This window comes from Miniopterus natalensis, chromosome 16 (genome assembly GCF_054644295.1).
Source record: "Miniopterus natalensis isolate mMinNat1 chromosome 16, mMinNat1.hap1, whole genome shotgun sequence".
Taxonomy (NCBI): Eukaryota; Metazoa; Chordata; class Mammalia; order Chiroptera; family Miniopteridae; genus Miniopterus; species Miniopterus natalensis.
The window spans coordinates 39821308-39848815 of NC_142096.1; the positions used below are offsets into that span (position 1 = coordinate 39821308).

The 27508-nt window shown below is 46.3% G+C and overlaps 1 protein-coding gene across 4 annotated transcripts in view; it reads left to right on the plus strand.

The window, feature by feature from the left end:
• Window positions 1-27508, plus strand: part of KHDRBS3 (KH RNA binding domain containing, signal transduction associated 3) — a 133371-nt gene that overhangs the window by 23689 nt on the left and 82174 nt on the right. For 3 of the 4 annotated variants that reach the window (XR_001603413.2, XM_016216096.2, XM_016216099.2), the window contains exons 2-3: window positions 18571-18618; window positions 21380-21498. Coding sequence is in view for 3 of the 4 variants with exons in the window: in XM_016216096.2 (XP_016071582.2) it covers window positions 18571-18618; window positions 21380-21498 (167 nt within the window). In the remaining variant the exon portion in view is untranslated. The remainder of the gene's footprint in view (window positions 1-18570; window positions 18619-21379; window positions 21499-27508) is intronic. The other variant, XM_016216098.2, reaches the window with a different exon arrangement.

Below are 27508 nucleotides of genomic sequence, written 5' to 3' on the forward strand. Positions count from 1 at the left end.
TTGTCAAAAGTACGTTGCCGTTCTGCGTGACGGGGTCGCTGTCGGATGATTGGTGTGTGAAGACAGCGGGCAGGAGCCCGGCCCCTTTGTGCTCAGCCACGTGCAGGTGGGACTCCGCCCTCCTCTGTGCTGGCCTGTGGTTTGGGCTTCGGTTCCCTGAGGGCTGTCTGGTGGCTCTGTACACACGCGTGGCCTCGGGAGGCCACAGACCCAGGGACAGGAAGACCCTTTATGCTGCGCTGCTCTGAGGGACTGAAGCCTAGTCCACACGCGCTTTTGGGGGGATAATAAATAAGAGAGCTTTCAGTCACAGTGAAGATGTGTCTCAACGCCGGTTCCCTGAGGGGTTCGCCCCCCACGAGCTGCCCCTCGCCCCGCGGACCGTCCTGCCTCGGGCAGCCGGGGGATTAGCTACGGAATCCTAGGGCTGGCACCTCTCGCCAGTCTTAGCTCCGTATCTCGTCTTTGACCCTGCAGAGCCTGGACCGGGCTCTGCCGCTAATGTCTTCTGTGGCCCATGCTCCCACCTGTCGGGACACTCGTCACCTTTGCCATCAGTATCCTCCTCAGGTCTGCCTTCCCTGCGCGAAGCCGCTCAATCACCAGAACTTCTGTCCTGCTTCTGGAAGAGCTCTGCTGCCAGCGTGGCTGCTGGCGTGTGGAGGGCATTCCAGAGACAGATGGTGATGGTCGTCCGGAGGCCGTGGGTAAGGTCAGCTGTGGCCTCTTCTGTTCTCCTAAATACGGCCAGTGTGCATGCTCGGCGTCTGTCCACTTGGCCACCTACAGGATATCCAGCGTGTCCCGGAGGCGGGGGGGTGCAGAGGGACCGGCCACGTCTTCTCAGTTGGGGCGGGGAGAAGACGGACGGGACTCCTGTGCTAAGTGCCGGCCTCGCAGCATCCTCGTGTGCCCGGTGTCCTCTGTCGGGGACGTCCTGGGGGTCACTGTCTGAAACGGTCCTTGTCGTTGTAGGTTCAGGTTAGACCTGGCTCAGACTCGTTCCATTCGCCGTGCTCCCTCTTAGGATTGACGTGCTTTTCCCGCTTCTCTTCCCCTGCAGCCAGCTGCAGGCGAGTTTTGGTGCCTGTCTAGTGGGCTGGCGCCCGATGGGGGTGAGAGAGGGTGCAAGAGCAACGCGCTGGAGGTTTCACATGTGGGAGGAAGGCGGACATATTCAGTGTCTTTTTAGGGCGGTTGTCACTTTGAAGGACATAAATGAAACATAATAACAGTAACAGTATTAATGGGTAATATAAGTATTCATATTTGCTTTTGGTTTTAGTTGTTTACAAGGGTCCTGTTTATTAGATATCATTATCTACATTTTGCCAATAAAAAAGTAAAATGTCAGGGATTAGGTAATTCAACCAAAGTCATACAGCATCTGAGTGTGGGAAGTGTAATTTAAACCCACGTCGGACTATTTGCTAAATCAGTCGTCCTACTGGTCTGCCTTGATGCTGTTAAAACTCCGAAGGCACTTGGCTGAACGTGTGTGTCCCTTTATCTATACAAAACAGAAGTTGTACCTCTTAACCTATAACTTTGTCTTTTAGTATCATTTCCTCTTTTTGAAGATATAAAATCTTAGATACAGGATATAGCCAGCAGGTCATATTTTTGTTATGGCACAATATCTACACATCTTAGTTTTTACTTTCATTGCATTTTTAAAAATTATTATTGTTTTACTCTAGAAACACATCCATCCAAGTATCTTAAACTCATTTATCCTACTTAATTTCTCTTCCTGAGTTTTTAACCAGGGGAGGACATTTATTCTGCATTTTTATTTTATCAAGGATACTTCTTATGTTTAGGTGGCAATGAACAGTATTTTTAAACAGTTTCCCTTTATGGGGTGTCCTCCCATGCTAGAGTTATTGTCCCCCTTCTCATGCCACAAAGTTAAAGTGAAATAGAAAATAGCTGTTACATTTTAAATAAAGTTTACCTCTGTTAGTTCTGGGGTGGAGTTAAAACAGTGTCTACAAGGACCTTCAGGGCTTTTAATGGCAAATCGTATTTTCATATTGAACGATACTGGGTCTCTTTATTTAATTGGGGAGAGTAGGTCACTGATCCCCAACAATCGCCACAGCTGCGAAGGTAGGTCAGACCGAGCCCTGACAACACGGACAAAGGATTCCAGGAGGAAGCCAGCGCCGTCGAAGTAGCACAGGGCCAGCGGGGGAAACGCAGCTCATTGTGAGGTGCTGCAGGCGGGACCAGGTAGTAGCTCGGTTATCATCTTCTTTCTTTTGTACATAAAGGGCTTAGATGACAAGAAGCAATATTGGGACACTTGCTCTGCGCTTCCCACTGTGTCACTCACAGTCCTTTGTTTCCGAAGAATAGGAACGGACCCTGAGTGAGCAACCAAACTTGAATTTGTCAGGATTTGAGGAGTTCTTGGGTGGATGGAAGATTCTAGAAGTAGGTTTTGAAAGGGGCAGGAAGAAAGGCCATTCTGAAGAGGAACGGTCAGGAAAGGAAGCAGAAGGGACCCACCCTCTTCTCCAAAGGCAGTTCCCAGTCGTGGGCCTGGGCTGGGGTGGGAAGCAGAGGGCTCAGAAACGACTTCCTAGAAGAAATGGAAAATAAACTCAGAAAACCTGTAGTTGGTCAAGGTCACTGAACTAGTTTATGGCAAAAAAACAAACCAAAATGAAACAAAAAACTATAGAACTCAAGTCTCAGGATTGCGACTCCTTTATGTATTCAGTTCTTGGTGGGGCACTTGCTGAGTGCAGGCGGTGTCCTGAGTGGGGCCTGAGCCGTGATGTAGCAGGTGCACAGCGAGGCGGGGGCTGCGGAGCAGCGAAAGAGAAAGCGGAGGCGGTGGGCACCGGGCAGGCCCCCTCGGGTTGACTGTCCCGCTGAGGAAGGGGGTAGTTACTGCTGTAGCCCGAACATGGACCTTGGCTCAGATGCGGCTCAGTCCTGCCCCTTCCACTTCTTAGCCCCACAGGCAGGAAAGACCTGCTGTGTGTGTCCGCCCGCTAGGAGCCCACGGAGGGGCGTGTGAGAGGCGCCTGAGCACGCGGGCCTGCTCCCCGCAGGCCGCAGTAAGCGCCCGCTCCGTCTCCCGCAGCTTAAAGCTCACTGCTGGAGCTTAGGACCGGCCAGACATTTAATTCATCACAGAAACCAAAACCAAAACAAAGCACTAGGTGAATTCAGAGGCCCCCTTCCTTTGCTTTGCAATGTTTTCTTTTTAAAAAAAGTTTTTTATAATTATATATGCATTCATTGGTTTCTTCTTGTATGCACCCTGACCGGGGATGGAACCCACAACCTTGGTGTATCGGGGTGATGCTCTAACCGACTGAGCAACTGGGCCAGAGCTGCAACGTTTTCTTTCTTAGAATTTAGGGCCTTTGGGCGTATCCGCTGGGTGACTCCTGAGCACATGTACAGGCTCGAAGCCCCTGCACGAGAACTGTTAAAAGTCCACATAAAATACCAGCTATGATGTGGTGCTTGTTTCAGGCAGAGATTTTTCTTTTAAACATTATTTTTACAAGTTGTAAAAATAATTTCCAGAAAAATCAAATGTAGCTATTGAGCAAGAAACTTAAAAGGTATAAGGAATGTTTAAGAGATCTGAGTGCATTCGAAGGGAGGGGGGATGAATTCGACACTGCTAGCAGGAAGCAGATTAGAGGAAAAGAAACGGGAAACCGTCCGTGTGCACCCGTCCTTCAGTAGGATTTATATCCATTCCATCCGCTGTCCGTCAACCCTTCCTTCCTGCCTGTGGAAAGGTCGTGGTGGGATTGCTGTTGTTGTTTCTTAGATACCGTGTAACAGAATTTTCTTCAGTTTCTTATTTTTAGTCTCAGAGTAAAATGACCTGTAGGCACAAGGCGTTTGGATGCTATCGTGTAGCAATTCCCGCTTGTTTCCACCTCGAGCCTCTGGCCTGAGAGTGGATGTATAACCTGTGAGTCTTTTCACTGAAATTCAGGCCAGTGCATCCTGTGCTTTTTAAAAAAAATCCTCACCAGAGGATATGTTTATTGATTTTAGAGAGAGAGGGCAAGGGAGGGAGGGAGAGAGAGGGGGAAAGGGGGGGAGAGAAGGAGAGAGGGAGAGAGAAACATTGATGTGAGAGAAAAACGTCGATCTGTTGCCCCCCACATGTGCCCTGACCTGTAATGGGACCCGCGACCTTTCGGTGCATGGGACGGTGCTCCAACCAACTGAGCACCCGGCCAGGGCTCCTGGGCTTTTTGCTTGAATTACTGACATCTTTTTTTTTAAATATATCTTTATTGATTTCAGACAGAGGAAAGGAGAGAGAGGTAGAAACATCAATGAGGAGAGAGTCATTGATCAAGCCCACAACCTGGGCATGTGCCCTGACCGGGAATCGAACCCGGATCGCCTGGATCCTAGGTCGATGCTCAACTGCTGAGCCACGCCCGGCCGGGCGAATTACTGACATCTTTAACTTTGCTTCACTCTTCTGGTGTAGGGCCTGTAGAGGGTCTCAGAAACCACTTTTTAAAAATCTTATTTTCTATCGTCTACAGCCTTTTTGAGGCATCTTTGTTTATTAAAGTAGTTTAACCTCAGCATGGACGGCAGGGGATACTAAGTCTCAGGTTAGGACAGAAGAGCCTCGGGCTCTGCTGTCCCCTGCACTCTGCTCCCTTCCTGAGCCGTGGATCTACCTGCCGCCGCCTGTGACGGGGCCTCCCTGGGCTTCCTGGGCCTGCACAAAGGAACTGCCAACTCAGCACCCCAGGGCTGGTCCTTCCCACTGTCCCAGGCTCGCTGCCCTTTCAGCTGGTACCTTAGGCTTTTGCACATGGCTGCCTGTGTTCCCTGCAGACATTACCAAGGTTCTGTCCACCACGCTTCCCTCCCGCCCCTCCCCATGCATAGGGGCCCTTCTCGTAGCCTCCCCCACTCCTTCGGCCGAGGCTCAGATTCACTTATCTCTTGAGCTGTCGCCCTGGAAGTCTCACTGCCTCCTTTAATTTTTGTATTCCTTCCTTCGTGCATTTCTTCAAGAGCTTGACATGTAAACTTTGCATTATGAGCATCCACAGGTGGTCTTTCCTGAGGCGTGTGTTTCTGGAGCATAGGGTCGGTGTCACCATGTTACGCAGCAATAAACCCACCGTTCATCGAGCCCTGGCTCACCCGTCTGTGAGGCCACATGTGCTTGTCTGTCCCATCTGGACACTGCTCAGGGCCAGGAGGTGTTTGTTGGGGAGCCTTGCAGGATGTCGCAGGCACTCAGTAAACTGTTGAATGAAAAAGTAAATGTTTAAACCCCAAGGTGTCTCTTTCTGCTGGTCACCTGCCTGGCTCTTCAGTTCCCTTTTAGTTTTGGACTGTGTTCTAGATCTGTGCTGTCATAGCTTCTAGCTACTTGAAAAAGTTAAATTTAATTAAAATGAAATGAAACTAAAAGTTCATTCTTCAGTCACATACACACCAGCCACATTTCACGTACGTAGTAGCCACACGTGGCGATGACTGCCCTGTAGAACCGTGCAGACCGCACGTGGCGATGACTGCCCTGTAGAACCGTGCAGACCGCACGTGGCGATGACTGCTGTCTAGCACAGCACAGAAACCACTTCCGTTGCCACCGGGAGCTCTGCTGGGCGGGTTAGGCCTGGCTGGTTTTGACTGCCGTACAGGTAACCCCTGCACGTGTGTGACGTGCTTCTAGGACGAGTGACACAGGTGACTGTGTCATGGAAACATCTGCGCCTAATCACAGAACACTTTCCAGCTTGAAGTTCCTTCTCAGGTTGTCCTGGAAGCTGTTTTCGGTAGATACCGCGTGTGCACAGCTCTGGGGACTGCTGTGGGGAGCGCGCCCTTCACCCAGCAGAGCACCCGCTCTGCCCTTGGGAGGGAGGCAGACCTGTTTCCTCAGGAGCCCTGAGCCTGGAGGGCTGGCTGGGCCACAGAAGGCAAACACGAGGCCTGGCCTGGTAACCCGTGTCCCTGCGTTCGGGAAGGTTCCCTCAGGGTGACCAGGGTCCTGCCACTCACTTGAGCTGCATGGATGTAACCTTCTGACAGGACTTGTCTTGGGGCCCCTGCCCTGGCCCCACTGATATTTGAGGTGCCCCTTCAGGCTGGGAGCAGTGTCCTTTACAAGGCCTTTCGTGACTTCCACTCAGCTAAGTGAGGTAACAGGAGACCCATTTTACAGGTCCTGCCGCTGAGTTTCAGAGACAATGATTAACGCACCCCAAGGAGCCATTAGCAAGGGGTGAGTTAGGGCAGAGGGTTCTAGAACCAGGCTCCCCGAGTTTCACCCCCCCCCGGGCTCCTTCCCATGGTGGCACTGCCACAGCCGATGCCACCGCAGGAGAATCGGGAATCACCCTGACTCTGCTCTCTTTGGGTGATCTTGCCCATTAATTCTAATTATGCTGATCGTGAGAATTTTCATTCAGAGTTTATTAGCCTTCCCCTCGGAGGTACCCCTGCCCTCATTAACGCACCGGGTCCGGAGCGCGCAGCGTTAGGGCTTGTGGCGCGGTGTCCAGGCGGGCCTGGAGCTGAGCCGTGCTCCTCGCAGCCCTGGAAGTAGGTGTCAATATGCCTGATTGAGAGTCAGGGGACCCAGAGCCTCCGACCGGCTTGTTTTCCGTGTCACGCTCTGAGTGAATGCTGGTCTGTCATTTGAACCCGTGTCCTCATTAGTTTCTGTTGCTTCAGATCTCACTAAATTAAGCTCTTTCCATATTATCATTAATTTATTCCCTCCTATTGCAGGTGTCAAAAAGCCAGACACGGTGCTTGTCTGGAGGCTGTGGGTTAATACTTGGTTCTGGGAGTGCCATGAGCAGAAACAGGTGACAGTAACCAGACGAAGCATTCACTTAGGGCTACTTTTGAATTTTCCTGCAAGCCACTTAATTGTACATTCATATTACGCTCCTGTTTTGGCTTCATTTGTTCCCGGGCTGGAGATCATGGAACTTGAAGGACCTGGCTGGTCGCAGCATTTGCATGTAGTGCCTGTAACACGCTTTCTTTGTCAGAGACGTAATTAACAATATGATTTGTACCTCTGCTGCCTTCTGGTATTCACAACACAGTTTGTAAACTTAATTAGTTCTTGGAATAGCAAATGTTTTGAAGATGATAAACACTTTCCCTCTGACTAATGTGTTGAATGGTTATATATTCATAGACATTTACTCTGTGCTGCTCAAATTAGCATGCCGATAGGTGTGCTTCTCGAGGTAAACATCACCTGCACTTGCCCATCCCGGATTATATTGTCTTCCTGAGCTTTTCACAGGGGAAATCAGAAATTTAGCAGATAATGCAGCCCCCGGGATGTTCATTATGGTTCCATTGTACGGAGAACATCTATGCTAATGTCATTGCATAGCTGCGTTTTTCCAGACTCTGATGGAGATCATTTCGCCATGTACTGGGGGTGCAGTGGGCCCCCCATAAGCCTGCCACTGCCGCAGAGCTTCCCTTCCCCCGCCTGCTCCCCAGGAGGCATGTGTCTGAGGAAGCCAGAGTGTGCTCTCAGCCCGTAAAGAATGGAGGCTGCCACCCCAAGAAAGCTTGTCTGACATTTTCTTTAGGGCTTTGTTACCACTAATAAATCACGGCTCTAACAAAGTTTAATTATTTGGGTTTCCGAGCAATACTGAAGTAGACTCAAGTTAGAGGTGGCCGATGTCATTAGATTAGTGACTCCCAGCCCCAAGAGTCGGGTGGGTCTCACCTGTGTCCTCCCACCTCTCAGCCCTGTTTGTAGTTGGGACCCTGAGGGCCCTCCTGTAGCCCAGCCTGGTACCTGGCGCAGTGTCCTCGAGGCTTGCAGCCTGAGGCTTCCCGGTACTCTCTACTGTACTTCCAGGAGTTTACCGGGATGGGGTGTCCGTCAGGGGCTGGGCAGGTAAACAGAAATCACCTGGGCATTTTAACAGGGGACTTAATGTAAAGAATTTGTTAGGCAAGTGCTGGATGACTGGACAAGAAGATGGGGAATGCAGAAGTCATGGAAATAGTTACCCACACTGCCACGGCTGGCACCCTTAGGGCTAGAGGAACGAGGGAAGGGACTTGGGGGACATGCTCGGTGGAGCTGGGACCCAGGCCTGTTCTGTAAGGTCACCCCCGCTGCCTGAGGAAGGAGCCACAGGGCTGGGACTCGGGCCCGGGGCAGGGTCCTGGCTCGTTGAGGAGGTGTGTGCATGTGACCTGGGGATGTGGGGGAAGTCAGCGTCGCTGCCAGAATTGGGGAACTCTGTTTTGGTACCCTGTCAGCACTGGGGACAAAATGGGAGGGACGAGTCCTTGCATTGTCCCACGCTGTGGATGCAGAACCTGTTGGGGAACCTCTGGCAGAGGAGACACCTGACTTGCAGCATCGTGACCAGCGTCTGGGGCAGGGTCCGATGGGTACAGGAGCTGAAAGAGTAGCTTGGCAGCTGCCATCCACAGGCTGTTATGGCAGCGAAAGAGGGGTGACTTCCATGTTGGTTCATGCAAGCTGTGGGTATTCTTAGAGGTTCATCAGGCCTTACTGTGCCTTTCCATGAGGAATGTCATGTAATATTTATTCAACATATATATATATATATATATATGTATATATTTTAATATGTTTTTATTGATTTTAGAGAGAGAGGAAGGGAGATGGAGAGAGAGAGAAACATCAGTGAGAGAAACATCGATGCCTCCTGCATGCCTCCTACTGGGGAGCGAGCCTATACCTCGGGCATGTGCCCTGACTGGGAATTAAACCGGCAACCTCTGGATGCATAGGACAGTGCTCAACCAACCGAGCCACACCGGCCAGGGCTCAACAAGTATGTTTTGACTGCATGTTGTATTCGTGGTGCAGAGTTGGGTCCTGAGTGTGACCCCGAATGACCCAGGTTTGTGTATGTAAGAGCTCTCAGTGACAGTTCTGCCAGGAGGTCCAGCCTGGGCTGCACAGGGCTCTATAGATGAACTTCAGATCTCTTTAAGCTCCTTAAGGCAGCTAGTTCCATCTTTGGAAAACGCTGCTACTAGAATCTTCATCTTTCTAATTTGAGTGGTAGCTCCTTTTTCTGCAGTCGCTGCCTTTTAGTTCTAGTTCTGCCGTTGGCCTTTTTACCGACAAAGTCAGATCCCTCCTTTACGAGACATACAGAAGCTTTTGTGTAGAAGTTCTGTTTTCTCCTGAATTATTTATCCTTTAGGATAAGTACTTTCAGTTATTTCAGCTGGTTTTCTTAGTGCTTTTCAACTTTTTCCCACTATTTCCTCCCTTACAGAACCTTTTCAGACATTTCCCCCAGTAGACCCCCAACACTCTCGTGGGATAGTAATTCTTCAGATCTGCAGTGTGTCTGTCTGTGTCGTGGCCCTTTGGTGTTGCTTTAACAATTGGTAAATGTTTGAAACCAGTCTAAGGGAACGTTCTCTGGATTTCTGGCCACGTTACTAGCCTTAGTGTTCTCATCTTAGTTTGTTGCTCATGCCTAGAATTGATCAACAGATTATTCCACCTCCTGTGTTTGAGACAAGAGGACAGAAGGCAGTCAGACATAAGCCTAAGATACTTAGCTAGCTAGCTCTTGTCAGAGTTTTAGCGAAAGGGAAGCTCTGTATTTACCCTTATGTTCTGCCTCATTTGCTGTGTGCTGCGGTTCTGTAAAGCAACAAGTAATCTGTATATTCAGCCTTAACAGAGCCGCTGGCCGCCAGTCGATTTGACAAGTGGAATCCGCGGGAGTACAAAACTGCTAACCGAATACTTTATGGTTGGAGGACAAGAGGTAAACAGACAAATGCTATTGACTGGCCTTAGTGCAGTTACTCTCTTATAAGACCCCTAGATGATTTTAATGCACAGCTGCGTCTGGAATGTCAAGATCTGTATCTAACTCAACAAATCCCTTGAGAAAACCCCCACTGGGAATGTCCACAGAGATAGTGTCAGACTCAAAGAGAAGCAACATGTAAAATTCAGCTGGAGAATGAGGGGGGCCACATGGCTCTTGCTGCTTTAAACTGACACAGGCCGTTGTCCTGACTTTCGGTAGTTGGATGTATCTGTGTTGAGATAGTTCCTGTCCTCAGAAGCTGTGACTATTAAAGTGTGTGCAGATTGTGTCCTGTCAATGTCTTAGCTGCCTAGGATGACTGAATCTGAGTGACAACATAGATGTTTCTTTGGTAATTTTATTTTGTTTTTATAAAGTGTTTTATGCCTCTTTGGTAGTTTTCAGGTAGCTTAGAGCATTGAGTTATGAGGGAAATATGTATTTTTGGGCATCTAGTATGTTTGGTACCATTATTAAGCTGCACTTTTTAAATCATGTTTATTATTCTAGCATCTCTCGTACGGTTTTGTTGATAGGCCTTTTATTTTATTTATTTATTTAAAATCTGTTTTTATTGATCTTTAGAGCGAGAGGAAGTGAGGGGAGAGAGAGAGGGGAGCATTGGTGAGAGAGGGAAGAATCAAGCGGCTGTCTCTTGTGCGCCCTCTACTGGGGATCAAGCTCACAACCCAGGCATATGCCCTGACCAGGAATTGGACCGGTGACCTCTCGGTGCATGGAATGACACCCAGCCAACTGAGCCGCACCAGCCAGGGCTGTTGGTAGGCCTTTCAAACACATTGGACTAGGGATGTTCCCTGGGATCTTTTTTTTTTTTGTAATCCTTAATCATGCCCTTTATTTTTGGAATTCTTTTCATAAAAGTGACCCTGTAGATCATCATATGATTAAAAATGTAATATATTGTCTTAAGGGTTCTTTTCCTCCAATTACTCTGACTCTTTGCTACATAAATAGGGGATGATCATCATTATAGAACTGACCTAAAAATTAAAAATAGGCACAGCACAATTATATCTTGCCTTGAACTTACTTTGAGTGGTTTGTCACACCCATTGAGCCTGTGTTATTGTATATATATCTGATCAATAGCAAATATTCCCTGGTAGTCTTATGAGAGAAGATGCTCACATCATGTGGCTGTTACCGGCTGTCCTTAGCACAGCCATATTCTGTCTCACAGCGTGATCATGCCAGCAGGACAGATGAGAGACATTCCGTCTCCACACAGAGGAAATGGGTTTTATAATGAGTGCAGTCTGAACAGGACTAATCTCTCTCTTGGATCATTACTTCACCTAATCAGAAAACTTTTTTTAATTCCAATCCTTGCAGGGTTCTAATTGGTGACCTCCATAGCCTGATAATTGTTTAAGATAGCTGGTCTTTTGCTGTATGCTTAACGATGTTTGCAATTAAGAGTGAGAAATGTGGTTTAACCTTTGGGCAGATATAACTAAAACTTAGATTTTCCTTTTTTCAATCTTTAATAGTTACTCTCATCCCTGCTCCCAGTAGTTACTGACTTAAGTCATTCCCAACTTGAATTAACCTAATGCCCTATATTCTTTATTTAATCTGTGGGTTTGCCGAATCTTCATTTGACAAATGTGTTGCGTTATATTAAGAATAATCCTCAGTCATTTCAAATAGCCAGGGGATTGGTCTGCCTGGGAGGGCAAGCAGTCCGAGGATTTTTTCCATGTCCTCTCGGTCCATCTTCCCACCTGTCTGTCTTGTTTGAATTCAGTAGAAGCTGAGACAGTCTTTGTGACCAGTTTCAACACATATTTTGGAATTTCCCTTACTCCCTGAGAATTTGCAAATGTCCACCCTTGGGACTGGTGAAGCTGTGGGTGAGCCGAACCCTGGTCCCTTGCTGTCGCCCTGGTGTGCGTAACAGCTGGCTGGGCCGCCTCTGCGCTGTGGCACTTTCCTGACTTAACCTCCTGCATTCATCCCTCGTCCCTCCTCCCCGACAGCTGCACCGGGTGAAGGAGCCACTTGACTAATCCCACGCAATCCTGGGGATTCGCTGCGGGCGGGACTTAATCTGGGAGGTTTGCCTGTTGGTCTGGCAGGTTTGGTTTGGTTCTGCAGCCAGTTGTTTGGTGTTTTGGAGAAGCAAGGCCTCTGTGTGTCAGACTGGCCCGCAGTCCAGCTTGAGCTCGGCCACCTCCCCTGTCAGGAAAGGGGCGGCCCGCTCCTGCCCCCCTCGGGAGGTTGTCAGGACAGCTGTGTCCAAAGCCTCCAGTGAGTGGCTGGGAAATACTAGTAATCGTTCAGTTTGTTCGATCCTTCTGCCCCTTTCAGGACCATTTCACCTGCGATTCCCAAACTTTGGGAATTATTGTTTTAAAATTATAAGAAACCTTTTCCAACGAGAAGTTTATTTTGAAAATTGTTAGAGTTTAGTAATAAAGTCCAGAGATCTACTCATTTCTGAAGGTCTCTGCTTCCTTTCCTTTGTTCAGATGACACATTTGTATTTCACTGAGGCACCGGACTATCACGTCTTATTTTTGTATTTCTTTTTCTGCAGTGATACCTTTTGTTTGGTGAACGACTGCACAGTTTAAGGGGGAATTAAGGTGCCAATACACTGGAAGCATTTTTTTTTTCTTAAAAAGAATTTGACAGGATTTGTATAATAATTCTGAGTAGCGCTCAGAATTTTTTAGTGGTCTGGATTTAATTCTCTAGAATCATATTGTTTTCACAAATTCTTGAAATTTATTCCACAGTGAAATAGCATGCATCTAAATAAGTCATCACAAATTAGACACTGTATTAAGTAAACAATATCCTGTATTTGCATTATGTGTTATAACCTTCAAAGAACTTTGATAAACATTTTTTTGACACTTGCAATAATTTGGTTAGTTTCCCCCCAGATGAAATAATAATACAAAGCATTTTTTGCTCACCCAAAACCAAATCCCTTTTCTATAGCAATTCCAAGAAACTGAAGGGAACGTGGATTTAGGAGTCAGAGAAGCCGGGGGTAGAATCCTGGACATGGGTTGGCTGTGGGACCTTAGCTAAGTCACCTGATGTCTCCAAGCCAGCGACTTCCAACCCTAGTGCCACAAGAATTTTTAAAACATGCAACACCTGACTATTTAGTCAGGGCACTGACCTCTTTTCCCTTAGATTGTCAAAGAAAAAAATGACAACAGCCAACACAACAATAGCTGTCTGGTGTGAAATGAATCAAAATTATACCTATTTTTTTTGTCATATTGGCAAAAAATACATTTTTTGGTGCACCACAGAATTTTAGTCATTGGTTTATGTGCCATGAGATGAAGAAAGTTGGAAATCGCTGCTCTAAGCAGCTGTTTTCTTTCTGTACAAGGAAGATCATATCTGCTTTGCTGCAGTGCTATGGGGTTAAATCCCGCAAGGTAGTAAATAAATCCCAGGAGACTATGGTATTATTAAAATTTTGTTAATTTTCCACAATGGGAAGAATTAATTCCTTCCCCACGCTCTCCCTCCTTGCCAACCTTCCTTCCTTCCTTCCTGGAGGGATTTGACTGTGGTTTCCTCATGTGCATGTTTTAATGGTACGTGTTGTATGTACAGTTAAGGATATTTTGTTGCTCTGCGTTTATAAAAATAGCTCACTTCCAAGCACGCTTAATAGTTGGACCATTGACTGTTCCCTGGATGGGATGTTATGTGCGTCTGTGATGGGCTTATTCGTCCCTATTAGAGGGGGATCTGCGGCTCTGCTCTGCCTGCCATTTATTTTGTTCGTGGCAGGTCGTTTGTGCAGTCGTGAGCCGTATGAATCAGTCTGGCCTGGGCAGGCTTTAGTGCATTCAGCTCCGGTTGGAATGTAATAGGTGTTCGGTTAGGTTTGGATTGCCTAAATAAAACAATTCCTACTGAGTACGTTTGTCATGTTGGAGGTTAAAAAACTTCTTTTCTGACCAGCCGCCCTGGAACATTTTAGTAATCTGTCAAATAGAATTTACAAGGGCTGTGAACACGGTTTATCTCTCTTCTAAGATCAGTTTAAATCGGCCAGGTGGGCTGCTGTATTACTTAGAAACAGGTTTCCGAATGTCGAGCGAGGAGGTGCTCTCATTCTTGTTAAAATTGGACTTCTCGGTTCGGTTCGCTCTGGGTCTGGCTGACTGTTAACTGTCTGACCTTTGGCAGGCTCCTGCCATTAGCATCACACAGCCCTGTACTTGGTGAATCACTGTCAACAGGGAACCACAATAATTGCTTAACTAGTACTGGTGTCCTAAGTGGTCTCGAGCACAGCTTCACTCCTTTTCAGTGTCTTGCTGTGTAATATTCCATGTGGCAACCTCGCGTGAAAACTCTTGGATGCCCAGCAGGCACCAGACACTTTTTAGAGTCTCTCACTTTCCCAAAGGCGCAGGGCTGGGGGCTGCTTTTGTTTACAGGGTCCTCTTTCCCCCACCTCCCCGCTCTGTGCCCAGGAGGCTGATGGGGATGCTCGGGACTGGTGGGCACACCCCTTCCTCTGGCCTGCCCGGGGGGGGGGGGGGGGTCGCCAGCAGAAGGTCAGCAGGCAGGGGGAGTGAGATCAGAGTGTGTTCTCTCTGGCGTCCTGCCTGTCGGTCACCACGGGTTGGCCGCTGTCTCTGGAAGTCTGTACCCCTGTCCTGGCGATTAGTCTCTCTCCGTTCCTGCCCCCACAGCTTCATGCCTCGGGGCCGCGACACCTCCCTCCCTAACTAGCCTGGGAGTAATGCACAGCCTGGCTGCTGCTGTTTTAGGCTATCCACGCCTTCGCACAGCCCCTAATGAAGCTCTCCGCAGGTTACTCAGGTGGAGTGCCACCTGCGTCCTTCTGGAGTCCTGTCCCCTGGGTCGTGCACCCAGGGAAGGAACAGACTGTTCTCGCTCCCTTCCATTCTGTCAGGCTCCTGGAGTCGGCAGAGCAGCAGGGCATTAGGGTTCCTCCCTGGCAGCTCCGATGCTAAGGGGTCCATTCTGGGGGGTCCGATGGGAATTCATCAGCTGGTTCACACACCCCTCTCGGGCCTGTCCTGTAGGGGTATTTCCTTTCCTGTGTAGCAGCGCCGTGTAGTACAGGCTGACTGGGTTGTTAGGGGAAGAGATGGTCTAACGACCTGTTGTTGGGATGTGTCAGAAAGTGTCCTGGATTTAGTCTCGAGTTTGGATCTCGGTTGTGTTTCTTGCTGATTGTGTGACTCTTAGCAGTACATTTTCTAACTTTTCCCATGGCTGAAATGTGAATAACGCTCAGCCTTCCTGGAGTATTGTCAGGATCATGTGAGTGGAAGCAGTGAAAATACCACAGAAGAGCTAACGCTGCTTGCTCGTGTGTGGGTAGTGACGGCGAGCCATTCTCACACTCATCCCTGTCGCAGGCGCCTGAGAGCCCCCCACGGGCCACGCGCCGCGGGAGGGGCTGGGCGGGTGACTGACTGGCTGCTGGAGACACAGTAAGTGTCTTCTACACCCGTGCTGAGCGCCGTAGCAGAATGCTGTGGTTTTGTTAATTAGCCTGGGAATTTGAACTCGGCACTTTAGGCACAGACATCAAGGAGGAGGACACTGCTGGGCCCACGTCCACAGGCATGTCCCACCTTGGGGAACAAATTCAAGAGCCTGAGGCGTGGAGCGTGGAACCTGCGGACAGCGCAGGGTGCGGGACAGAGAAGAGAGGAGGGGAGCCCAGGCCTGTCGCCGGGGTGTGCTCACTGGGCGTTCAGGAGGCTCCCCGCTTTCTCTGCAGGTGAAGGGTTTGCCTCCCTGGCTTTCACCCCTCTGTCCACGTCAGATAGCGACAAGCCCTCCTCTTCAGTCCCTGTTTGTGGTCCGTGGGACAGATCGGGTCGCCGCCCGGCCGTGTTCTCACCTGCTGTCTCCCGCTCAGCTCCCCCCCAGTTCATTTTCTGCTCGGCCGCCGACTGCCTTTCCCGAGGTCCCCCCTTGTCCCCTGCCGCCTGCGGTGGCGGTGACGGTGGCTCGCGGCGCCTCCCCGGTCCCTGCGCTGCCCGGGTCTCAGCCTGGACTCTGCGGACCTGGCCGCCTCTCGGGCTTTGGCGCCGTTTCTCCTGGTGCTGGGGCCGCCGTCCGCTCAGCCTGAGCCTGCGGCCTTTCTGCAGGAGCCCGGGACGCGGTCCGGGGGTTGAGTTTGCCTCTGAGTTGCTTGTTTACACACTGACTGGTGCCGGGTGTTGTCATCATCACGTGTCTGATTTATTCCATTTTGTGCTGCTAAAGTGAGAAAGGGAGATCGATAGGCTGCGGCATCTCAGCGAGTCTCCGTAGCTCCATGTCCAGCGCAACCAATCAGAGGAGGGGACGTGAGCTGGTGTCGCAGGGCCACCTACCTGCACTGAAGGAGTCCTCGCTTCTTTGCCTGCAGACTTCATCCCTTATCCTTTGGCCCAGCACGCACGCGCCAGCTTTTGGAGTAATTTCCCAAATTCCGAAGCCGAGCGCCTTCCTGCAGGCCACGCTCACTGCGTTAAACTACCTGTTTGCCGGACTCCCCACGCCCTGCTCGCAGCACCCAGCGCCCCTCCGAAACCTCCCCGAGCTCCATCGTAGTTCTTGGGGTAGATGCCTGTCCCCACCCCCACCCCTCAAGTGAACCCCTTTGCCTTTAAAATATTATTGCATTCTCGGGGTACACTGTTTTACGTGGGATTTTCAGAAACACACCTGTTGCTCCAGGGAGGTGGCGGGCCAGGAAAATTCCCCATTGCGGATTCTGTGGCAGAATAATCCACGAAGGACTTAAAGCCCAGGGTCAAGAGAGGGAAGCTCTGGGTTTTCAGCCGAGATGCAAATATAAGCATGGCCATCTCTGTACAAATTTTACTTTTTTTCTATTTCAGTTTTTTAAAAAAAATCTACAAAACTGCTTAAAAATTTAATGTTGTGTACATTTAAAGGGGTAAAATATCCACATGGTTCAAAAATTTAGCACAGTGTAAAGAGATATGGTGAAAAGTTATCTTTTCCTGTTTCATTTCCACTCCGGACCCCCACGCCCACTAGCTAACCACTGTGATTAGTTTCTTATACATCAGTAGGGAGAGATTTCTGTGTGTGTCGAGTGAACCTGAACGTATATTCTCCTACTGTTTACACTGTGTGTGTGAACTAAGCAGTGCACTTGGCGGAGACCTTTTCCTCCCAGAACCTAGAGCTTCCTGAGCTGTAAGGTAGCTGTGCGCTTACTGAATGGCGAGCCCTGGCTCAGGTAACTGGGCCCCGTTGGTGGACTTGGAGAGGTTCCCAGCATTTCACTAATAAAGAGTGCCGTAAATAACTTTGCACGTAGTATTTCACATCTTTCCAAGTACTGTAGGGCAAGTGGCTGAAAGAAAGGAAAAACACCAATCGAGATGTGCTTGATTCTGTGAGTGAATTTTAGCAGTTTTAGTGAAAATTTACGCACTCAAATATTTTATATTAGAAATTTAACTCATTTAAATCCCAGGATTATTTGGTTGCTTTTTAGCAGATTAGTGGATTTTGATATATTGGGCAGGCTAGAACGGTAAGTGGCTGTTGCTTAGGAAGCCCTGTGCTGGATGAAGGCAGAAGCAACAGAGCCATTGTAAGTGACATTAACTCCTGGGCAGACAGAAATTTGGTGTCCATGGTTTGGAAACAGCATTTAAATTCCCTACATTATCTAAAACCTAATCGCACATTTGCTTATATTTCTGAGCTGGGGGATGGCACTGGTATAGTAAACTGTATGGTAACAAATGTAATCTAGGGATTAGTGAAAGTCAAATCCCCTATGTGTTCGACCTTGAAAATCTGATTGGATTTTTTCTGTGCTTGGCTTTCACCGGCTCCAATGAAATGAGCTGAAAGGTTACATCCACCTTGGTGAGTCTGGTGCCTCCCCTTCCCCACGGAAGGTCAGAGGTGGCGACAGGAATTGGAAACTCCCAGTTAGGGGCGGGCATAAATACTGGGAAGCTGTTTCAAGGTTTCATAGATCATTTGTACAGCCCCCTATTATTTGGCATTGTATCTTACTGGAATTCATGGAAACATCAAGCTGCTTATAATCCTCAGTCAAGTAGAAAATACAAAATTGTTGATTGACCTGTGTCTAAAAAAATAAAAGTTTTGACCAGTTTTGACTTTTATAGCTGGAGGGAAGAAAGGCCTAGATTGAAACCAGACCTGGTTGACTCCAAGATGGGGTTTGAGACTCTTTCATTTCAATGTGGTGTGCTAGAGCCAGTGCAGGAAAACCTGTCTGCTTTTATTATGACATCATGATGGCTTTATATTTTTTTAAACGTAAATCTTAAACAGTGAAATGCATATTTCAACATAATTCAATGGTTACTTAAGGTAACAAGGTATTTTAGCAAGGTCTGATTTGCAAAGTTGACTGTTTATGTAGAAAGGATATTAGATTTTTTTATATAGTTTTAATTTTTATGTTCCTCCTTAAAATCATAGGCATATCTCAAACTTTCATGTAATATGTGGTAAAATACATATTTTTTCCTAATTTTTTAACCTTTTATGACTTTACATATTACTTCAAATGTTAAATGTCACTGATGTGAGGGATAATATTTTGAATTCTGATTATGGAATTGAATATTAAATTGTGCATATGTTATAAGTTCTCAAAAATCATAAAATGCTTTGTTATTTGAAAAAAAATAGGTAGTTAAATTTATTTTGACAAACATGCGTACATTAAAATTTCTTTCTTTTTTTCTAGGAAGTTTCAGTGTACCAAATTTTGTTGAATCTTCTAACTATGCTAAAGGTATTTCCAAAAGCTCTTCCAACTCTTTTTTAGGGTTTTTATGGCATTGTCATTATGTGGGCATGATTGATTAAATCATTGTCCACTGATGTTTGGACTCAGTATCTAGCTTTGCGCCTCTCCCCAGAGGTGGACAGAAGTACCAGGTGGTGAAGGTTTCAACCCTCTAATCATTTGGTGTTTTTTTGGGGGCAACCAGACCCCCTTTCTCCAAGACTCACCTCCTTAGCATAAGCTCAGGTATGGTTGAAAGGGGCTTGCTGTGAATAACAAAAGGCACTCCTAACCCTCAGGAAATTCAAGGGTTTTCGGAACTCTGTGCCAGGAACTGGGGACGAAGACCAAATATATATTTTTCATTACATTCCACCTACATAGTGAGTTTCTACTATGCAGTGTTAAAGAAAAAAAAATTCCTGACACTTGTTGAAATGGTAAGGAATACTTTATTTAGCACTATACCAAGGGGAGAGAGATCAGGTTCAGTTCTGAATATAGTCAGGACAGGTGGGGTTTAGAGCTGCTGAGCAGAATTAAGAGTCAGTGGGTGGAAAGTTACTAAGGGGGCCATCAGGGTCCACTGGGTTCTTCAGTAGGGACTGAAGCCCAGGCCTGAAGCCTCCAGCTTTAAACACATTTCCCACTTATCCTGAGATGCTATGACAATCTTATTTCCTATCTGATATGACAAAAATAATAATGGAGGAGATTACAGTGGCATATTATATTTAGAGTCAGACAGTCCGAGGATAAACCCTGCCTTTGCCATTTATTAGCAAAGGAACGTTTCTGAACTTCCTTCTTGTCATCTCTTGTGAGGATTGAATTATATCATGAATGTGACACATTAAAGTCCTAACTATTCCTAGCTCAACAAGGAAAATGAATAAACATCTGTATCCCTTTATACACTGGTGCCATCTTTGGTGCCTGCCCTATGCTTAGGTACCCTTCTTTGAACTGTCCACTGAGTGTAAATGAATCAGGAGGCTCTGGCTAGAAATAAATCATATTTATTCGAGGGCCTTAGGGTTTGCAAGTCGGAAACATAACTCAGCAATACTTAGAGTGCTCCAAAGAAGAAAGAAAAGCTAAGAGTTCTTATATTAAAAGGTATATTCTTGAGAAGATTCAGTCCTGCATTCTTAGCTTCTGGGTTGGTCCAAGATGATAATCTTACAGGTATCCGGTGGTCCGGATAATGAACATCGAGGGGTCTGGACACCTGAACATTGTTTCCTAAGTCCTTCAGGGGATAATTGGAGGTTTAGTTATAGGATTTAGATGTACATATGTATGTCTATGTGTATGTCTATGTGTATATGTATATCTGTATCTACAGGCATGACTCGAGAGTTCTAAAGTTGAAGTTCTCAGACTACTTAAAACAAGAGTAGAATCATTCCTTCATGCCTCAGCATACTTGATTTTAGTCATTTAGCAGCTTGACCATAGTGACTCCATTGTATTTCTTCACTCTTTTCCTCAGAATGTAGGTATCTTGTGTTCAGTCTGTGGAGGAATCAGTCCATGAACGCATTCATTCAGCAGTCATTCAAGCACCTATTTGTGTACCTCTTGTATAGCCAAACGCTATACGCAGTAACACCAGGAAACTATACTAATGTTTTCCAAGATCTGGAACGTGCATAGTACATGCTTGGTAGTAGATGTTTGTTGAATGAAGAAACAGATGTTATCTGAGAAATTTAGGTTCTGGTGGGAGAGCATCTTAGTCCACGAAGGCTTCTATGACAGAATACCATAAGCTGGGTAGCTAATAAACAACAGAAACTTACTTCTCACAGATCTGGAAGTCCTAGATGAACACACCTGCATATTTGGTGTCAGGTGAGGGCTTCCTGGTTCATGGATGGCAGTCTTCCCTCTGTGTCCTCAGGGGGGGGCGGGGCTCTTATAAGGGCACTAATTTCATTCATGAGGGCTCCACCCTCATGACCTAATCATCTCCCAAAGGTCCCACCTCTGAATTCCGTCAGGGTTTAAAATATGGATTGGGGTGGGGACACACACACCACCTGCAGCAGAGAGTTCCCTTAGGGCTGTGTGTGAAGTGCTTTGTGAGAGTCCCGGTGGGAGGGAGCGATTGTCCTGCTCCTGCTGCCTCATTGAGGAAAGGGACACACAGGCATAAAGAGTGCCACTTAGTGTGGTAGAATCCTGAAGGAGATACGTATGAAATTGAAATCACCCAAATAGCATGGCAGGTGGCGAGAAGAGCATTAGCAAAGGCAAGAGCTTGTGGTTGATCTTGTCCCTGGTAAGGAGGGAAGAGTTGGTTGGGGAGGGCAACTGACAGAGGTCTTCTGGGGCTTTTAAAGCCACCTAAGGAATGAATCCCTGATGCAGTGAGCCTTGGAGAGCCAGGCAGGGTGATGGACAGGGATGCCAGCACCCTGTAGCCCGGACCTGAGAATCCTTTCTGGCTTCTCTTTGCTCTTTGCTCAGCCTTTCTCCAGGACTCTAGAAGGCCCCAAGGAGCTTATTTTGACGTTTGTGTTAGCTTCCGTTAGCATGGGCAATTGAGATTTGACTGGGTAGAGCCATGATATATGCAGTTTTCCCATTGTACTGGTGACGAATTATTGATAAAATGAGAGCCATTTCGATACTTGGAGAACTGTAGCAACCTAGTGGTCCGTGTTTCTGTACTTGATTCATGCCACTTAGAGCTAATGAGAACTCCCAGCCTCTGGAGCTCTAAGCCACGCACTTCATGGTTATCTTTTTTCCTCCACAGAAATAGAAAAGTTTCAAAAAGGAGAAGGAAAGGACGAAGAGAAGTACATTGATGTGGTGATTAATAAGAACATGAAGCTGGGACAGAAAGTGTTAATTCCTGTAAAACAGTTCCCTAAGGTAAGACAGTGAGGCCCACCGCAGGGGTGCTCAGCTTCACCACAGGGAGCAGCTGTGTCACTTACATTTTGTTCAATATTTTCTTGAGGTGCTTTCTCTTAGCACAGTCCAATGCCCCACCCCCCCAGCCCCGCAACACAACCAGACGTAAAATTAACTAAAAATGTATTTAGTGATCCTGTCTTTACTGTTTGTGTTTAGTTTGAGATATGGAGCCCTGAAAAATTATGCTTATGAGACATACTAGCAATGTGACTTTGGACAACTTATCTCACCCCTTTTTACTTTAGTTTCTTTATTTGTAAGATTAGGTTGGATTAAGAATTAAATGAGATTATCCATGTTAAATGCTTAGCACAGGGTTTAGCATATACATGTTCAAAATACTATTTATTCTAATTATCTATTCTACTAAAGAAGTTCTGTTTCTCTCATTCATTCCAAGTGTTATTTTGTGCTATTGAGCACAATTACAATACGTTCTTTAAAGTCTCTGATTCTAAAATCTTGGTCGTCTTAGATTTGGCGTGAATTGATGCTCTTTTTACCTTGGTTTTCTTTTTTCTTTCTTTTGAGAGTCCATGTACATGATTCGTGTACACTATTGTATATCTCAGTAGTTCATTTCTTTAGATTGCTGAATAGTAATCCACTACCCGAGGAGACCACAATTTACCCATTTGCCTGGATACTTTTCAGTGTGAGTTATTATAAATTAAATTGCTGTGAACATTTTCATACAAATAATTTTATGACCACATATTTTTATTTCTTTTGAGTAAATATGTAGGAATTTAATTGCTGTGCATTTAGTTTTACAAGGAATTGTCATACCTTTCCCCCAAAATGGTCATACCTTGTGACATTTCCAGGGACAGTGCATGCAAGTGTGGTTGCTCCATGTCCTTGCCAACTTTTGATGTTATCAATCTCTTTAATTTTAGCCATTTTCTGCTAGTGTATTATATAGTGGTATTTCCTTGTGGTGTTAATTTGTATTTTCCTGATGATTAATGATTTTGTATTCTTTTTCATGTACTTATTGGCTGTTCATTTATCTCCTGTTGTGAAGTGTCCTTTTCGATTTTTTGTCTATTTCTAAATGGGATGTATGTCTTTTTATAATTGAATGGAAGGAGCTTTTTTTTTTACATATCCTGGACACATACTTTGTTAGATATATGCTTTGCGAGTATTTGGGTCAGTCTATGGCTTGCCTACTATTTTCTTCATGGAATCTTGTGATAAGTAGATGTTTTTAATTTTGATGACATCTGATATGTCAGGTTTTTCTTTTCTATTGTTACCTTTTACCAATTGAGAGATCTTTGCCAAACTCAAGGAAATTTTAAAGTCCTTTATTAAATATAAAGATAGCCTCCTGTATTTCCACTAAAAACACTTTATCATTGTATTCTTTAAATTCATTGCAGGTGTAATTTTATGTCATTGAGCACAGTTAACATAAATGCTTTAGGCCTCTATCTAATTCTGAAATCTTTGTTGCCTTAGATTTGACTTGAATTGATAATCTTTTATCTTGATAATGAGTCACATTGTTCCAGTATTTTGTATGTTGAGTAATTCTGGGTTGTATGTTGGACATTGTGAGTGTTATATTGTGGAAAGTCTGGGTTCCATTTTCTCCCCTTGAGGAGTGTGCATATTTTTGGATTCAGACCATAGACTTTGTCTCTTGGGTGGGAGTGTGGGGTCTCAGTTCAGTTCTTTTCTTAGTTTGACTTTTGCATTTTTACTTTCTGGCATCCATGATTGGGGGTCAGCCTGAGATTTTGGCAGATTTTATCCCCAAAGTTTGAAGCTCCTTAACTCTAACTCTTATCTTTCCTAGAGAGGTCTCCCATTTTATTGCTGTGGTAGCCTCAAACTCTGCTGCTCAGGCTAAAAAAATCTAAAATCAGTCAATTCACCCAGGCCATTCCCTTCTTCCAAGTCTGACTCCCTTCCAGAATCTCCTTGTTTCTGATCACTCTCCACGGGCTTCAGGGAGTTGGGTTTTATATTTTGTTTAGGGTTTAAGGGCTCATGCTTACTATCTATAGATGTTCAGCCTGGGAGGAGCTCAGTCATACTTACAGAACTGAAGGTACACATTTTCATTAAACAGAGGACTATGTTGTGACCCTGTCGTAGAGTCATTACTAAATGAAGCATGGCTCATGGAAAATTTGTAAAATGGTAACTGTGCCCAATATACCCTGTGCGTTCTATATGCAGTAGATAGAAAGAAGAGCATGTGCTGCCTGTCTTCAGATAGTTCACAGCCTAGTAGATGATTAATCTATAATTAATACCCTCTCGTGTATGAATAGGTACATGAAATAAAGTATATGAAATAAAATCTCAGATATTGTTTTTCAGTGTCAGCTTTGATGCAAGTAGGAGAAGACAAATGATAATTTCTGTGTCTTACAGAGAGCAGAGTCCATTTCACATATTTATGTCCGAAGCAGCCCTCTTAGAAACCCATTGCTTTCAGAACGCTGAAGAAGGATATTTCTGCTTAGCATAATTGAGCATGCAGGGTTCGAGCCGCCAGCCTGTATAAAAGGCCAATATAGCACTTCCATCAGTTCTAAGAAAGAGCTTTTCTGCCGGTGACAGGCTGAGCTGGAGGCGCTGGCGTGCTTGGCTGTCTGGCGCAGGCTGGGCAGAGTGCACTCGATGTGGACTTGGTGCTGACCGCACACTTTCAGCTTCTGGGACGAGAGAGAAATGCTGTGTGTGAGACTCCGTCTAATACGATGATTTTCCATTAATGGAATAATTTCCCTTCTCTTAATGAACCGTTTGCAGCACTCTCTCAATGGCACACCATTGAACACAAGTCTTTTAGTATTCAGACCTAAAGTACATTCACTCTCTTGAGTTATGCGTCTTAGCTTGTCAAGTGTGAAACTCAAAGTAAACACTGCTTTATGGTCATTATTTTTTAACATGTTAAGCTAGAGAAATTGCTCCTCCTGGTTTCCCCGTGGATAAGCCCTCCCCCTTGGTGCTGAGCGGTGACTAGATACGACGAGTTCCGATCAGGCCAATCACCCTCGGAACAGGGTGCGCTTCTGTGAGGTCCTGGGGATGCCTGTGGTCCAGGTGACACGCTCATCTCTTCATTCCCTCTTCCATCCGTCCGTGAGCCCATCACCCATTCACGTTCCCCACATGTGCCGGGGGCTTCTCCGGGCCAGGCATTGTGCCGAGTGGCGGGGGCGAGTTTTTTCACGAGGGGCTCTCGGCTGTGCGGGGCTGCCGCCGAGTAAGCTCCGCTCCAGTACAGCGTGGGGCGCTCAGGGTTGGGGTGCCCCGGAATGACAGGAGGCGACCACCCTGACGCCGTCGGTAGCTTCCCTGAGGTGGCTGTCTCGCAGGTGCTGGCTGGGCAGGGGCCGGATGCCACACAGGGTGAGACTGACATGGTCGTGACGGGAGCACTCCGCGTAGGGCAGAGACATTTGAGAAATTACAAGCCACTTTATTTGGCCACACTGGTAATCTCAGTAAGATGTACGGATTTTTATGGGGATTTATGGATAAAGGGGCAAGGGAGCAGAGTATGGGGGCTGTTTTATTTGAACTGTTCTAGAGGATGAACAGGTGGGCGTCCCCAGGTGTTTCATGACCGGGGACAGTGTCAGGAGGGCCAGTACCTGTGTGGACCCATGCTAGGGTGAAGGAATGCTAATGCACCACCAAAAATAGCCGTAATGTGAAGTTAAATAGATCAGATCTCTGTGTCATGATACGGGCATGCTTTGCTGCTGTGGTAACATGTTTATCTTATATTATTAAATTTAAGAAGGAAAACTGCTCAGCCAGCGTGGCTCAGCGGTTGAGCGTCGACCTAGGATCCAGGCGATAGGGGTTCGATTCCCGGTCAGGGCACAGGCCCGGGTTGTGGGCTCCATCCCCAGTCGGCGGCTTGCGGGGGGCAGCTGATCAATGACGATTCTCTAATCATTGATGTTTCTATCTCTCTCTCCCTCTCCCTTCCTCTATCTGAAATCAATAGAGATTTTTTAAAAAAAAGGAAAACCAAGGTATAAACAATTATTTTATTTTTTTAAAAACTAACTAAAATCTTAACAGCAATTGTTTTCTAGAGGGTAGGATTATGTGTTTTTTTCTACTTTACATGTTCCTGTGCTAAATGTTTTAATGATAACTTGGTGTAACTTTTATAATTTGGATAAAAAAACACGTCCATTTGGGGGGGGGAAAGGCCCCTGAGATAGTTAATTTATGATATCCTTTGTACTGTGGTTATGTGTTGTTGTTTTTTTAAGATTTATTATACTGAGTTAAATTAGTTTTATTAAGTTTCTTAATTTGGTAATTGTTTTAATCACTAAGCATCCTAACGTGTACATATTATTAACATCATGTTAATCAACATGGTTTCTTACATTAAATGCTTTCCTGTTATGTGTATATTTTAAATTTTACACATTTGCTGTCTCACACAAGCTCTTAGGTTAAGGGTTTTTGAGAGAGAAGAGACGTTCCTACAAAACGTGTTCCCACCTGAATCTGAATTAAAGCTCAAGGAAACTGTCTCGCGCGTTTCCTTTGTGGTGTGTTGCAGGCAATTTGAGACCCGTGAATTTGCTGCAAGGTAGAGCCTATTCCATGGAAATCATCATGGGTTTCAAATTCCCTCGTAGTAAATATTTGGCAGTCATATCGGTATGTTGCAAGTTGCCTTTTCTGTGACTCCTGTTTGATTTTCAGAGGCATATAATATTTTCCCAGAGGACTTCTGTGCAAATAATTGGCATTTTTGATGTTCAGTTGAACGTTCGCCTGTAGGTGTAAAGTGCCGACGTGCCTGTATCATGTGTTAGTTTTTTTATGTACGTGTCATTGCTGAAGTTAATAGGGCTGGATCGTGCAGGCTTTGATATTAAAAAATAATTAGTTAAAGATACCTGTGTTTTTTAGGTCCCTGTGAGTGTCCCTCCAAGTGTTCATTTAATCAGGGACCCTGTGAGGAAGTAGAAAGGCCACTGGGGAGTATGACAGGACCTCAGGAAAACATATTGGTCCCGTGGCTGTTGTTTACAGTACAGCTCCCTCTGTGTCCATCCTGTCCCCTCACTTACGGTGGGGACTGGAGGGAGTGAGATGACAGGTGGAGGGGACAGCAACACACCTTCTGAAGCTACTTTTGTTCTGTTCTCAGGGGTCTCCCCTGGGCTCTTGCGACCCTGGGATACGCGTCCCTGTGTCGTGAAAGGCACCTAAGTTGTCATCTGCAAATCTGACAGCACTCGGAAGTCCTGCTAATGGGCTCCAAGTCTTAGGCGGTGCCTTTTCTCTCATTCTTTTCAAAATGCTTGGTTATTGACCCACGAAGTAGCACTTGAACTTGTATTTATTAAGTGGACTCCACAGACAGACAGACATGTATCGAGGGGCTCCTGAAAGAATTTGCTTATGTCGTTTTGGGGGTTTATTATTATTACTACTGCTACTTTATTTACCCAAATGGATAATTATAAAATTTGGTTATATGTAGGCCCCCCACAATCTCATTACTTTCCAAAGACTAGAAATGCTGCTTAGGTCACAAAGCAGTAAATTTGGCAATTAAAGTCTGTGACGGATATTGTTACGTATTATCTTTCATGACGTCGCTGCTGGCTCTCTGAGGGGGCATGGGGACAGTCGCTAAGTGTGCTGTGAGCCAAAAGGTAAACACAGTTGCAGTGCCTTATAACGTGGGTGCCTTGAATATCACTGGACTGATTATTTTGGCTCTGGTCCCCGTGAGGGCCACCATGTCAGACCAAGGAAACACCGTGTGGCTATGCTGATGTTAGACAGAGGAAATGGGAACAAATTTGTCCCTCAGGGGACTCCCAGCCTCCTGAGGCAACATCCGTGGACCCAGCTGTGACCTTCTGTCCAAACAAGTCATCGACACATAATTACATCAAACGAGCGACACCGACACGCATTGGTGGGAGCCCCACTTGTGTTCTGCCAGCTC